This window comes from Pipistrellus kuhlii, unplaced genomic scaffold (genome assembly GCF_014108245.1).
Source record: "Pipistrellus kuhlii isolate mPipKuh1 unplaced genomic scaffold, mPipKuh1.p scaffold_m20_p_2, whole genome shotgun sequence".
Lineage (NCBI taxonomy): Eukaryota > Metazoa > Chordata > Mammalia > Chiroptera > Vespertilionidae > Pipistrellus > Pipistrellus kuhlii.
In genome coordinates, this window is record NW_023425515.1 from 136,630,427 (window position 1) to 136,645,633 (window position 15,207).

The 15,207-nt window shown below is 40.7% G+C and overlaps 1 protein-coding gene across 2 annotated transcripts in view; it reads left to right on the plus strand.

Annotated features, from left to right (window-relative positions):
* Nucleotides 1–15,207, plus strand: part of LOC118722346 (uricase) — a 33,637-nt gene that overhangs the window by 5,497 nt on the left and 12,933 nt on the right. For both annotated transcript variants that reach the window (XM_045584401.1, XM_036443735.2), the window contains exons 3-5: nucleotides 6,023–6,241; nucleotides 11,981–12,097; nucleotides 12,195–12,273. In XM_045584401.1, coding sequence (XP_045440357.1) covers nucleotides 6,023–6,241; nucleotides 11,981–12,097; nucleotides 12,195–12,273 — 415 coding nt within the window. The remainder of the gene's footprint in view (nucleotides 1–6,022; nucleotides 6,242–11,980; nucleotides 12,098–12,194; nucleotides 12,274–15,207) is intronic.

A 15,207-nucleotide genomic window follows, 5' to 3' on the forward strand; every position in this document is an offset into this window, starting at 1 on the left:
GTTGGGATCAGAATACTTTTTTTTCCCCCCCTTTTTTTCTTTTTTCTTTATTTTTCCCCCTGTTCCTAATGAGTGGAGGGGCTTGCCAGCAAGGAATGTAGGGACTCTGAGGTAGTGGGTAGGGGCATGTCATCTGGAGCTAAATGGGCTGGGTTCTCCTTTTGTTCTGTCACCTAGTAACTGTCTGACCTTGGCAGATTATCTGACCCTAGTGTCTTCCTTTGTCAAACTTGGATAATATAACTACTTTACAAGTGTTTTTTTGTTTTGTTTTGTTTTTTGTTAGTTTGTTTGTGTTTTAGAATTAAAGGAAGAAATATATGCAAAGTTCCTGATGCATATTAAACCCTCACTAAATAGTTGCTAGTATTATTTTTGTTTTCAAGATTTATACATTAAGAAAGAAATACATTTTTTGTTATTGTTAAAAATATAGATTTTCCCATTGATTTTTAGAGAGAGTGGAAAGGCAGGGGAAAGACAGAAAGAGAGAAGCATCGCTGTGAGAAAGACACGTCAATTGGTTGCCTCCTGCAGGAGGCAGGCCTGGGGTTCAAGCCTACAACCAAGGTACGAATTGAACCCACAACCCTTCAGACTGCAGGCCAACTCTCTATCCACTGAGCCAAACCAGCTAGGGTGAAATATGCATTTAGTGTATGCATTTCAGTAAAAAAAATTTTTAAATATATTTTATTGATTTTACACAGAAAGGAATTGAGAGGGACAGAGAGTCAGAAACGTCGATGAAAGAGAAACATAGACCAGCTGCCTCTTGCACATCCCCCACTGGGAATGTGCTCACAACCAAGGTACATGCCCTCGACTGGAATTGGTAACCCTGGACCCTTCGGTCCGCAGGCTGATGAGCCAAACCGGTTTTGGCAGTAAAATTTTCTTAACTGCCTTTTCGGAGGTCTTCATCAATTCTTTGATTGTGGGGTGTCCTGACCCCAGTCTACAGATACATCAGAGCTCTGTTCCAGTTCCCTCCCCTAAGGCTGCTGGAGCCCTGTAGAGGCTGGCAAAAAAATGAGCATTTCCCTTGGCACTGAGTGATGACTCTCTCTTCTTTTGAAGCAGGCAGAAGTATGGAAATAATGGAGCCCTGTAAATGGAGTCTTCATTAATAGCAGGTCACCCTTACTCTCTACCATATTAAGTGTATAAATTGTACTGTTCTTGGAAACATCTGCTTGATGAATTCCTCTAGGGTCACCCTTTGAACGTAACTCAGGGAATGTCCCCCACTGATGGCAAAAATAAACTACTCGTTGAAACCGGTTTTGCTCAGTGGCTAGAGCGTCAGCCTGCGGACGGAAAGGTCCTGGGTTCGACTCCGGTCAAGGGCATGTACCTTGGTTGTGGGCATATCCCCAGTAGGGGGTGTGCAAGAGGCAGCTGATTGATGACTCTCTCTCATTGATATTTCTGACTCTCTGCCCCTCTCTCTTCCTCTCTGTAAAAAATCAATAAAATATATATTTTTAAAAATAAAACAAATAAACTACTCTACAGCCTAAAGCCCTCTGACATTTTTCACTAGGTATCAATATTTTCCCATATGACATTTAGTAGATCCTAGGCAACTAAAAAAATACCAGCTGCCTCTGGGGTTGTTATATTCACCATTATTGTTCTTCTTAATCCATATTGTTCAGTTCACCTAAGTGATATTAATATTGTTCGTTGGAATGCTCCTTTCTCTTATGACAGTTCAGGATTTTCTTCTGAAGTCCTTTTGTTCACAAACGAGCAAGAAAATAGCCAGGCAAGGGGGCAAACCTGGACAAAGAATTGGGAGAATTTCATCACCTTCCAGAGGCTGTCTCCATGCATGGTTCTTCCAGTTACCACAGCACAGCTACAGTTGAATCGATATTCATATATACTTGGGTGATGGGTCCTAAATAGCAGCCCTTCCGTATTCCTCTCTGTAGTGGAGGGTGGAGATACTGCTTTTGAAAGAAAACTCCAGTTATTTTAAAATTTAAATTTGTAAAAGTTTTACCTTATCTTTCCTAATATTTTTCTGCTTCAAATCCATCCAGGGGGCCCTGTAGAAGTTAACAGACTCCAGGCTAAGACCCCCGAGATCTGTAGTGACAGTCTCCATCACTTTCAATATGACCTGGGAGTGAGAGAACACTCACTATCTCATTACGGAAGCAAAACCTCATACAATTTACTTAAAATCTCTGAGAGTTTCCTCCAACACTACTTGCAGGCAAATAATGAGTCTCCATCCTTTTGTATTTCAAAGATGTCTAAGGAAAGGGGAATTTTCTCAGGTAGAGCCAGGAAAAGATTGACTCCTGGTGATAGTTTGTCCAGAGTGTTTCTTTAGGAAATTGAGTCCTTTTGTAACCAAGTTCCCAAGTCACACAGCCTGGGGCAGGAGGTCCTAGCAGAAGTTGGTGTACAGTCTGGGTATTTATTGTGAACAGTAACCATGGGATCCTTTGATGCAAAATTTGAAATAGAATTATTATTTATCAATTATAACTATAGCTAACATTTATTGAACACTTACTATTTGCCAGACACTTTTCTTAAGTACTTGATGTTTTTCCTTATGCACTCCTCACAGTAATTGTAAGAAATATGCACTATGATTATTCCCATCTTATAGATGGAGAAATGTGCCTCCATTCACAGAACTACTAGGTAACAGGACAAAGATCCACACTCGGCCTGCCTGACTCCAGAGCTCAGAGCCCATGTTCACAGCCCCTACCCATGCGCCAGATGAGAGCGACCTTTGCATTTTACTGTGCAGCGGTCTCGGTGTGGATCTCTGCATCATAGTGGGCATCATGCACAGTAGGTTCTGGCACTTACTTCTGATTTCTCTGACTGTGGAAGTGGAGAAGTCTTATTGAAAGGAACAAGGTCAGCTGTGGTCCAGGCTGTTACCTGTGTTGTCAGGTCCTGCTGAGAGACCCTTGGGTGTTCCACATCATTCCTGTTCCATTCCGTTCCAGCCTCAGAGGGTTGTGTCCTTTTGATTTGGACTCATTGCTCAGCAAGCTTGATTACTCAAGCCTTGCTTTGGTGTCGAGGCCTAGTCAGGGGCTCCCTAAGGAGCGCCGAGCTCTCTTGTGTGTGACATGCATGGACTCCGGGATGGCTGCGCTGAGCTGGAGCGTTGAGATGTGATAACAAGTAAGCCATGTGAACACTTTGTGCTGCATCGCTGACTCTGCCTACACTCAGCTCTGCCCTTCCAGGGCCTTTGTTCTCTGGCCAGCTGTGCCTGTGATCTCCAGAGGAAAGAAGGGGCTTTCCACACCTTCCCAGGAAGAGGAACTTCCTGATGGAGCTGAAACAGCTGATTGGAATCTTTGGGGGCATTTTCACGAACTATTCTGTGTCACACAGGGGTGGAGGTGGTGGTGCATCATTCATTCATTCAAGACACATTTATTAAGCACTTCATTAAGTACCTCTTCCTGTTCCAGGCACTGTGCGGAGCCCTGGGGTTACCATAACAACTAAGATAAAAATTGTTCCCGCTTCCGTAATTTACCATTCCTGAAGAAAATAGACACAACATGAGGCAATTGCAATACAGTTTGACACAGGCTCCGGTAGGAAATAACTATCTTGAGAGCGCACAGAAGGGCACCTACTCCAGACCTGAGGGGCTGGGGCACATTCCAGGAGAAGTGACATCTGAGATTGACGACGCCTAGAAGAAGTTAGGCAGGTGAAGAGGCTGGTAGTCGGGTAGTGAGGAAGAGAAAGAGTGCTCCAGAAAGAAAGAATAGCAAATTCAAAGGTCTACAGGCAGAAAAGCACGCGGAGCTAGGCAACCACAGTCAGCTCAGGACAGCGAAGCAGTTCAAAATAGTGTGGCAAGATAGGAAGCTGGAGAGATGAGCAGGCTGGGGCTAGGAAGAGTGCCTGTCATTTAATCTGATATATACCACCTAGGGACCACTTGCTTTCACAGGCTAACCTATTGTGCCTTGAGTATTTTGTGGCAGAGGATGGAACTGAGGAATAACATTTGTTGAGTCTTACTGTGCACCGGGGACAATGGATCATTTCAGAGGTTTTGGTTCTGGATCCCAGCCCATATCATCCAAGGGCCCCAAGCCAGCCAAGTGCCTCCCTCCCCCAGGTAGAACCTCTTGTTGCTCCAGGCACATCAGAGTCTTTCCCGGCTGCTACCAGTAGCGCTCTCCACTCCAAAAACTGGACCTTCTCAAGGTCTCCTTGGCTCTCTGCTGCTGCTGTGCCCACACCCAGGTCCGATGTGACCACTATTATTAGGGTTGATCTCTGCATCGCTAGGTACTACGAACTGAACCAGGTCTGTCACATTCACCAACCACCCTACAAGAAGGAGTGTCTATCTACATTGGTACAAATGGGAAAGCTGAGGTCAGAGACATCAAATTATTTGTCACTAGCTACAAAGCTAGAAGTAGGAAGGCAGCATTTGGGCCTGCTCTGATTCCAAAACCATTGTAACCATACAACATGCCCCTTTCCCTGCCACTATTATAATTCTTATTAGGATCCCTTAAGTCTGCTCCTTCTATTTCCTTATTGATCCTTTTTTTGAAGGATAAGTCTCCCAACGATTGGGTCAGAGGCTTTTGAGGGGTGTCTCCAAGAGTTGTCCCTTCAATGTGTCCTTCCCAAAGAGAAAAGACTGAATTCAGATACCGTGCATTTTTAAGGTTTATCTGCAAGATTTAAGACAGCCTCTCATCTCATTGTGATTCAGAACAATTCAATAATTTCTGATGTTGGCTAGAATTTTAATCCCAGGGTGTCGGGTGGTTCCCCCCCCCCCCCCAAACATTTGTAGGCAGCCCTGGGGGTATCTTAGCATATCACCTATGTGCGATGAGCAGGCCAGTATCCTTCCTTGTGCCCTTCCCCACATTCTCACTGAATGTTGTTTTTGATTTACTTTTGTCCCCTTCTTTCATTACAATTTTAATGTTCCATTTCAATGCTGAAAAAAAAAAAAAGTTTTTTTCCTGTTCCTCTGCTCCCCACTGCCTCTCCTCTCAAACACCAACAAAGCCCAGGGACAAGGCCTGTGGGGCCCAGCAGCGGAGACGGACGAATTAGCAAGCAGGGGCTCCAGCTTCAGACAAGAGCACTAATGACTCAATCACGAAGCTCTTATTAAGTGTCTCTTTGCTGAAGCAGAGTTTTCCCTGTGTCAGATGGCCCTGGCGCTGCCCTCCTGAGGTAATCTGGACCCTGTCACTAATTACCCCGCTTCCTGGCAGCAGGTAGAAGAATCAATTTTCAAATTGTTTTTCTTGATCACAGGACGTTTTCTCCAGAATATCACTCTCTGTAAAAAAGGGAACGCAATTATTTCCAGTTAACATAGTCAAAGCATTTTATACAAGAAAGGCTGTTTGTGTAGTGGTTAGGAGTACACAATGTAAAGTCAACAGACCTGACTGTGGGTGCTTGGCTCTCTCCTTTACTAGCTCTGTGTAGTAGGGCAAGTTGCTTCAACTTTTTGAACCTCAGTTTCTCCCTCTGTAAAATGGGAATAATATTAGTTCTCAGAGCTGTTATAAAGATTACCTCAGCAGGGATTAAATAAAACAGAGTAGTTTAGCCCATGAAGTACAGTTATTACTATTATTACTTATTGTTATCAAGACAGCCATCTACCTGTGTGCAGTCAATCTGCTGTTTTCATTGGTTACTTGTGATTCTCCTTTCTCCATACAAGTTCTCATTCTTTTTCAAAAGTAAGACATGACCTTGCTTTCAAGAATACTCTGATTCTCGCCGTTGACAATGATAGTAATTCCTCACTTAACATTGACGAGGTCTTGGAACTACAGTGAAATAACATTATTATGTAACCAGTTTTAGCATAGGTTAATTGATATAAATAAGAGTTAAGTTAGTATGGCATCTGATCAATTATAACAGACGTGGACCTGCTGTATATGATACAATTAAGGCTTAAAGAGGTTCCAATTGACCTTTTGCTTTCCCTTAGTCTTTATCAACGACTATGTTTTCATTGCAGAATGATGAGGTGGAGTTTGTCCGAACTGGCTATGGAAAGGATATGGTAAAAGTTCTCCGTATTCAGCGAGATGGAAAATTTCACACCATTAAAGAAGTGGCAACTTCGGTGCAACTTACTCTGAGCTCCAAAAAAGATTATCTACATGGAGATAATTCAGATATCATCCCTACAGACACCATCAAGAACACAGTTCACGTCCTGGCAAAGTTCAAAGGAGTATGTGTTATTGTTCTTAAATGCTGCCAATCGTGATGCAGGATTCACTATTCTATAACATAATGATATTGCTTGCTATTTCAAGTTCCCTTTGCTTTTAAACCTTATTTTTACTTTTAAGCCATTAAAAAAAGTTTTCTTTTCCAATCTAAAGTTCCCAGTCTTACAGAAAAGTTTGGTTGTCTTTTGTTTGTTTGTTTGTTTTAAGTTCTTTGTCCTCTTTTCTTGGATCTCAACACTCTATAATGCCTTTTAGATAGAGAATCCTATTAAAGAATTTTACAGTTATCTCTTGATTAGGACCATGACAAATCAAGGTCCTGGGAGTGTTTCAGATGATAAATTTACACATTTTTGTCATGCATTTCTTTGAGTCTAATTATTTATTGTTTCCTCTCAAAATTTATAGAAGAAAATAACATTTCTCTTCTTGGTGTTGCTATAGGAGAAAATCTTAAGTACAAGATACAATTTGAAGTATATTTGTCCAACTTTTAATGCTTTCCTAGTCTTTCTAACTCCATGACCGTTTAGTAGCTATGTATGGTGGCAATTATACTCTTCCAAAGGGCATTTCTAGCACTTTCACCTCAAGTTTCTTTAAGTGTGAGTGAAGCTGTGCTGGCCCACCAGCAGATTTCTAAGCAATTCAAGGGGGGAAAAATTATTTGCTAAGAAGCCTAAAAAGACAAGAAATATAGAAAGGAAGGCTTCTTTTCTCATGCTTTTTTGCATGAAATCCACATCCATGAAATGAACAAATTTAACTGAAATACAAATTCTGCAAGGCATAGCTCTACTCAGCCTTTCTCTTGCTAATCAGAATGGCCCAGCCAGCACAGACATGGCTATGGACAAAGGCATTGCTCTCTTAAAAACATAAATTGAAAACAGGTTTTTGTACCGCACCAAAAAAAAAAAAAAAAAGCTGGGTAGCACAGATTCTTACATTTTCTGTACTGTGAGAGGCCAAGGGAAGTGAAGGAATGAATCTGGATGTTTAAACACTAAATTAATTCATGTTCGATAAAATGATCGTATAATTTTTTATCCAAACCAGAACACATTTTTTCCTATTTTTTAAATTAAGGTACAATGGACATATGGCATTGCCTTAGTTTTAGGTCTACACCAAAATGATTTGATATTTGTATTTATTGCAAAATGTTCACCACAATAAGTCTAGTTAATATCCATCACCATGCATAAATACAGAATTTTTTTCTTGTGATAACTCTTAAGATTTCCTCTCTTAGCCACTTTCAAATATGCAGTATAGTCTTATTAACTGTAGCCTTCATGCTGCACATTACATTCCCAGGAATTTATTTATTTTACAACTGGAAGTTTGTACCTTTTGACTCCTTTTATTTATTTGACTCCTCACCTCTGGCCCCTCACCTCTGGCAACCTCTAATCTGTTCTCTGTTACTGTGGGCTTGTTTTATTAGTTTGTTTTGTGTTTGTTTTAGATTCTACATACAGCATTTTTCTTTCTCTGTTTGACCTATGTCACTTAGCATTATGTCCTCAAGTTCCATCCATGTTTTTGCAAATGGCAAAATTTCATTCTTTTAATGGCTGAATAATAATCCATTATGTATATATATATATATATATATATATATATATATATATATAATGGATAGATATATAGATATATCTCACATTTTCTTTATCCATTTATCCATTGATGGACATTCAGGTTAGTTCCATATTTTGGCTACTGTAATAATGCTGCGATTAACATGGGGGTGTATATACCTTTTCATTTAAGTGTCTCCTTTCATTTAGTCCTTTCATTTTCCAAACCAGGACACTTTTGAGAGTGGAATGAGATGCTATTCATAATCATTCGAGGAAAACAGAAAATGTCTTGAAAATGTCAGAATTATATTGGAGAAACCTGTATAAATTGTCCACCTTAATTATAGAAAGGCCCTAAGTAATCTGTAGATTATGATAACACCATCAAACATTGCCTGGAGATTAATATGGAGAATTTGTGTGGAAGTGGAGAGCTGCTTTATGGGGGTGAAGAGCTGAGGATGGTTAATAGAAAGCCTGTGTGCAAGGCAAGGAAAGCTGGAGACCCTTCATTAACATTTTTCCTCCAAAAACTAGGAGGCCTATTTGCCAGCCTCATAAAGAGACCAGAGTGTTTTGGAGTATAATGCACCAGTAGTACTGTACCTGGTGTAGGTGATGGCAAGCTCACTGTGAGAAGCATCTGAGTAAGTTACTTTTGTACATCTACTGATTGACACATGTCCTACAAAGCAGGTTTCTTTAAAAAAAAATGATAGTCTCACTTGGTGATGGTGATTTATTAATTACACTTAGGATCCCTTGTGAAAAATTGGAATAACAACCAAGTCAGCTCTCAAGATTCTAATTCAACATTTCTCTGTTTCTAGATAGCACTTGATTCGAAAGGGAGATCCATGGATATTAAAAATTATTTTTAAGTGGGACAAGTATTTCTTATCACTAGCATTTTGTTTCTTTTAAAAATTTTTAAAAATCTTTATTGTTGAGATTATTACACTTACCTTTCTTTTTCCTCCTATTGCTCCACTCTACTTGGGTCCCACCCCAGGCCTTCGCCACCCTATTGTCTGTGTTTATAAGTAATGCATATCTATCTATATCTATATCTATATCTATATCTATATCTGTATCTGTATCTGTATCTGTATCTGTATCTGTATCTGTATCTGTATCTGTATCTGTATCTATATCTACAGTATATCTATATCTAATCTATCTATATAAAAGACTACGTGACTGTCTGACTATCTGTCAGACAGATAGTCAACTGTCTGACTATCTGACCAGCCATTAGGTATTACACATCTATGGGGGGCAGATGCTCAATGCAGGAGCTGCTAAACTGTAGTGGCTTGGCAGTGGCATTCCTTGGGTGATGCACCCCAGAACCAAAGAGGAGGGAGCCCAATTCCTCACAGGGCTGTGCAATTCCACCTTCAGCCGTGGGTTATGTTGTTGCTGGGGCACTGTTGGCCCTGAATCTAGTTTACTGCAGAGCTGCAGAGACTCAGATGCCCTTCGAGCTGTGGCACCAAGCAGGAGTGGTCAGTCTGGGAGGGACTGCGGTAGGTTGGCTCCAGGGTGTGTCTGGCCCATCTTGCCCAGTCCTACCTCACCTGCCACCTTCTAATTAATTTCCTTTCAATGTGCATGAATTCATGCACTGGGCCACTAGTATAGACATACGATCTTTGTTTAATTTCTTCCTGCTCACCATCCTCCCTTCCTTCTGAGAATAATCAGTCTGTTTCATTTCTATGCTTCTGATTCTATTTTATTCACCAGTTTATTCTGTTCATTAGATTTGTTCATTCTGATTTATAGATTCAATTGTTGATAGATATGTATTTGTTGATCACATTTTTTATCTTTATCTTTTTCTTCTTCTTCTTCTTCTTCCTCTTCTTAAAGAATACCCTTCAGCATTTCCATAATACTGGTTTGGTGGTAATGAAGTCCTTTAGCTTTTTTTTTTTTTTTTTTTTTAAATCTGTGAAGCTCTTTATCTGACCTTCAATTCTAAATGACAGCTTTGCTGGGTAGAGTAATCTTGGTTGTAGGTCATTGATATTCATCACTTTGACTATTTTTTACCACTTCCTTCTGGCCTGCATAGTTTCTTTTGATAAATCAGCTGATAGTCATATGATCACCCCTTGTAGGTAACTAACTGCTTTTCTCTTGCTGCTTTTAGGATTTTCTCTTTGTCTTTAGTCTGGCATTTTAATTATGATGTGTCTTGGTGTTGTCCTCTTTGGGTTCCTTTTGTTTGGGACTCTCTGTGTTTTTTTGGACTTGTAAGTCCATTTCTTTCACCAGGTAGGGGAAGTTTTCTGTCATTATTTCTTCAAATGGGTTTTCAATATCTTGCTCTCTCTCTTCTCCTGGCACCTCCATAATGTGGATGTTGGTATGCTTAAAGTTGTCCCAGAGGATTCTTACACTATCTTCATAGTTTTGGATTCTTTTTTCTTTTTGCTTTTCTGGTTGGGTCTTTTTTGCTTCCTCATATTTCAAATAATTGATTTGATTCTTGGGATTCTCTAGTCTACTGTTGAATCATTGCATAGTATTCTTTATTTCAGTTAGTGTATGTTTAATTTCTGACTTGTTCTTTTCTTTTCCCTTTTTTTTTTTTTTTTTTTTTTTTTTTTTTTTTTTTTTTTTTTCATTCTCACTAAGACCCTTAAAAGTCTCACTAAGTTCCTTGGAGGTTTCTACAAGGTTCTTGAGTAACCTTATAACTGTGATTTTGAACTCTATATCCAGTAGTTTGCTTTCCTCAATTTCTTTCATTTGTGACATGTTTCTTTATCTCTGCATTTTTGCTGCTTTCCTGTTTTTGTTTCTATGTACTGGGTAGGGCTGCTATGTCTCCTTGAGTTGAAAGAGTGGCCTTGTGTAGTAGGTGTCCTATAGGGTCCAGTGGCTCAGCCTTCCCAATAACATGAGATAGACACTCTAGGTGCACCCCTTAGTGGGCTGTGTGCACAGTTTTGTTGTAGTTGAGCTTTGATTGCTGTTAGTGTCACTGGGAGGAATTGACTTCCAGGCTGCAAGGACCAGCTGTGGCTACAGTGGGAGAGCTGCTGTGCAGAAGACACCCTATGGAGCAGGACTTGCTTCATTGTGGCTTGGTGCTCACTGAGTCTGCCCCTTGAATGTGTTGCTTATGTATCTGAAGAGTTATAATTTGGTATGGTCTCACACTGACCACTGGGTACACTGGCTCTTGAGTCTCCAGGGAGGTGCAAAGACAGCCCCTGCCTGGGGCCACCCAGCAGGAGCTACAGAGAGATGTGAAGATTCCTGCTCTTTGTATCAGGTTTGGAAGTGCCCAGATGAGGCCCAGCTGTGAAGCAAGGCAGACTGGTGCTGGTGCTATGTCTTGGGCATTTTATTGATAGGTTTGGGGCTCCCTGACCTAGCTGCAGTTTGTTTGACAGATTTTAGCTTGAGCAAGGACAGGCTATACATATGCAAAATCTGCTCTATACAGGTTGGGTGGGGCTGGAAATTGGATGAGACTGGATCTCAGGGAATCACCAGGGTGGAGTAAAACTGCCAGTCAACCATGTGACTGGGGACATCACAGCATAGGAACAATGATACCTGCAAGTACCTTGTCTGGGAGAATGCCACCCCGAAGTTCCTTCCCTAATGCCAGACAATCCAGTTCCTCCTCATATGTGTCTGTATCCTGAGAGCCTTGCCCTCGCACTGGAGCTCAGAGGAAGTGGGACCTTGTAAGTTCAGTTTGTTTGCCAACCTTGTAGGTGGAACAACTGGGTCTCCAGTAGCCTCTGTGTCAGTGAGTCCCAATCTGCACTGGTTTTTATAGCCAGTAGTTATGGGGACTTCTTTTCCCAGCTCTGGGACCCTGGGCTGGGCATCTGGTGTGGGGCTGGGACCCCTTGCTCCTTCGGGCAGCCTCTGCAGAGACAACCTCCCTCCCAATTAAAAAAGTGGCACACATAGGTGCTGGATCAGCCCGCTCTGTGCCTCTGTACCTTCTACCAGTCTCTGTGTTCTTTCTTCTTTACTTCTTTAGGAGTAGGAGTTCCATTCAGCCAGCTTTCTGACAGTTCTAGGTGATGTTTGTTTTGTATTTTAGTTGTAATTTTGATGTGGTTATGGGAGGCCTATGCCACCATCTTGGTCTCACCTCCATTTTGTTTCTTTTTACAGATCAAAAGCATAGAAACATTTGCTATGAATATCTGTGAACATTTCCTTACTTCTTTTAACCATGTCATCAGAGCTCAAGTCTATGTGGAAGAAGTCCCTTGGAAGCGTTTTGAAAAGGTTACTTTACTTATTTGTACTCTCAGTTTAATTAAAGAAACTGGCTTTATGACATGCTGAAATTTTACTGGAAACAATGTTGGTTTCTAATTTTCAGAATGGAGCTAAGCATGTCCACGCATTTATTCATACTCCCACTGGAACACACTTCTGTGAGGTTGAACAGATGAGGAGTGGTGAGAAAATATTTTTCATGTTTTGATTCTGCTATAGCAATTTCAGGGGTTTTTTTTCTTCAAAGTTACTGTGTTTAATAGGAAACTGTAGAAAATTTTGAAGGCGTTTTAATCTGACATAGGGATGAGCATTGTGACTTTAAATTATATTTTAAAACAATCTACTTTTTATCTTTAAAATAAAAAAAAATGGAATAATAGCTTTTGTACCAAATCTGGAAGTTAAATGGAATGGATTGTTTTTATTACCAGGTTTTAAGGTAAGGAAAAAAGGCCCACACTGACAAACCCCCAAATTTCTGATCTTTCTGACCAGTACTTTTAATATCATACTGTGCTTTAATTATAATAAGTGTTATAGGACAGAACTAGTAAATAACAATCAAGTTTCCCTGACATTTTATTTGCATACTATTACTATAAAAATGAACCTCACTTAAAATAGCAGTAACTATTATATAATTATTAAGAAATTTTAAAATTAATGGTGGAACATAATTACAATAACCCCAGGCCTGAAAGTAGCACATAGCACCTCTACTTGAGAGCAGCCAATCACACAGCCTCACCTAACTGCAAGGGAGGCTGGGAAATATAGTCTAGCCAGGTACCCAGGAGGAAGAGGAAATAGATTTAGTGAACAGCTAGCAGTCTCTGACACTGGGAGGTGAAAAGAAGACTGGAGAGGAACTGTGCAGTTTGGCAAATAGAATTTTGGTGACTTCTATAAGGAATATTTGAGCAGAGCCCTGGAGATGGAAGTGGGGTGGCCAAGCATAGGGTTCTTCTGATCACAATAAGAAACAGGCTGCTCTTCACATTCTTGTTCTTTCCAGGAATTTCCAGAAGTTATCATCAGCCTGAATTGTAGTCACCTGGCTGCTGTAGGGTGGAAAAACTAGTCATCATAATTGGGCCAAAGCTTTCTCTTTCTGCAGAAAGCTACAGAGCTTCAGGGCATTACGATCACTGTGGCAGTGTTCCCAGAAGCTCAGCTTGACTCATCTGGAATCTAGTGCCCCTCCAATATCCCCTGGGGCTGGAGGGATCAGGGGAGGGCAAGAAGCTCAGTTGCCTCAAGAGTAGGCAGTATGTATGTGCACACATATGTGAGTGCACACACATATCTTCCAGCGTTGTGTGTATGAAGATGACATTTGTACTTTGTACCTCTTCAGAGAGCAAGGATCTAGTGCTCTTTGGGCAGCAAATTTTAATTCTTCATTTGTTTATTATCTAAGAGTTGAAAATGTGAGTTGAACCCAATATATAATTATTGTCAGAATAAATGCTTGTGTAGGCTTAACTGAAGGAAATAATCATTTTACACACACACACACACACACACACACACACACACACACACACACACCTCAATCAAAAGTGAAGGCTGTTGTTATAAACCCATAAGTAGGCTTTTTTTTTTTGGGGGGTAGGAGGTGGGGGGTGGGAGCTGGCTAGGTTGGTGAGAATTCTGCCCCCTCAAACACATGCACTTAATCACACATTCAGCCATGCAACTCCCAAAAGGGACTTTTCCCAGCAGAATATATAACTGGGTTTCTCTTAATGGACTGAATTTATTCTTATCAATTGAGCAAACATTTATAGGAAGCTTACTGAATCTCAAGTACTGTTTTAGTCCCTGAGAATTGCTGTAAAACTCCCATTGCATCATTTAGTGTACTTTAGGCTGTCTCAAAGTCTGCTAGCTCCATGGGAGAATCTGGAAGAGCAAAAGAAATTTGTTCAGGCAAAGGAATAAAGAGTGTTATGTTTGTGACTTCCCCAGCTCTGAGAGGAGGGCTGGGCCCTGCATGTGGGGTGCAGGCTGTTGGTGTAGGTGTTATATGGAACCTGGGTTTTCCGAACTCTTTCTTTCATGTGTCTCTGTGAGCTCCAAACTTAGCCATGCCTTAAAGTCACTGGAATGGTTGAGTTACTAATTTAAACTCTATTGGGCCTCACACCTCTGCTCTATTTGAATTATAACTCATCAAATCTCTTCCAATCTTGACACTAATTATAAAAATTCATGGCTAAACAGAGGAATGGAAAATGCAGATGAGATTTCAACTGGTTGTGAAAAATAATCTATTAACATGGAAACAAGTGGTAGTAGGAAGATGGATTTAAGGAAGGGATGATGACATGGAAGTCCTGGAGGAGAATAGATTTAAGAGATGTCAAGCTGAGCAGACCGTAGAAGTGAGATGGGACAAGTGGGAGACTTAAGGCCAGAGACGGCCAGTGACAAGAAGGCTGTGTATGTCCTTTAGGTATCCAGACTAAAGTGCCCTCCAGTTCATCCAAAAGAAGAGTTCTTGGCAAATCCAAGGTCTTTTAAAATCATCTTGATTAACACCTAGTGGTACAAAAGCCCAGTTAACTTCCTTCCTCTGGGCAATGTCATCTCTCCACACCCAGAAGTGCACAGAGGGAGCTTTCGCTCTCCCTGCATACACTAAATGGACTCTCAAAGCAAATGCCATTTAATTGATCTTCACTTTTTCCAGCACTTTATAAGTTTGAGGTTTTCTACTAGAATGATTTAATATAGTCTTAAATTTTCTGCCTTTAGCTATTTGTGTTCTTGTTGGAGGTGCTAAATGTGGAAGCAATTATCCTCTTCATGACAGATTTTTTTCTTGGCTCAGTAAAGCTTTGTGCTTTGTGACACCTGATGCGTAGGTAAGGAATTGGACTTTTCTGTTAATTCCCGGTGAGTGTCTTTCCCTTAGAGAACTAAAGGGGAGGATGTATGCTTCTCTAGAGATACACCACAATCTGCTAAGTGTGTAGGAGGACACTAAAAGCTGGAGAAGATTATATTCTAGCAAACTGAAATGTGAAAATCTTCCTTGTGCATTACTCCATAACCATAACCATGGCAGACAGACAAAAAAAAAAAAAAAAAAAAGCTGATTAAGTGGT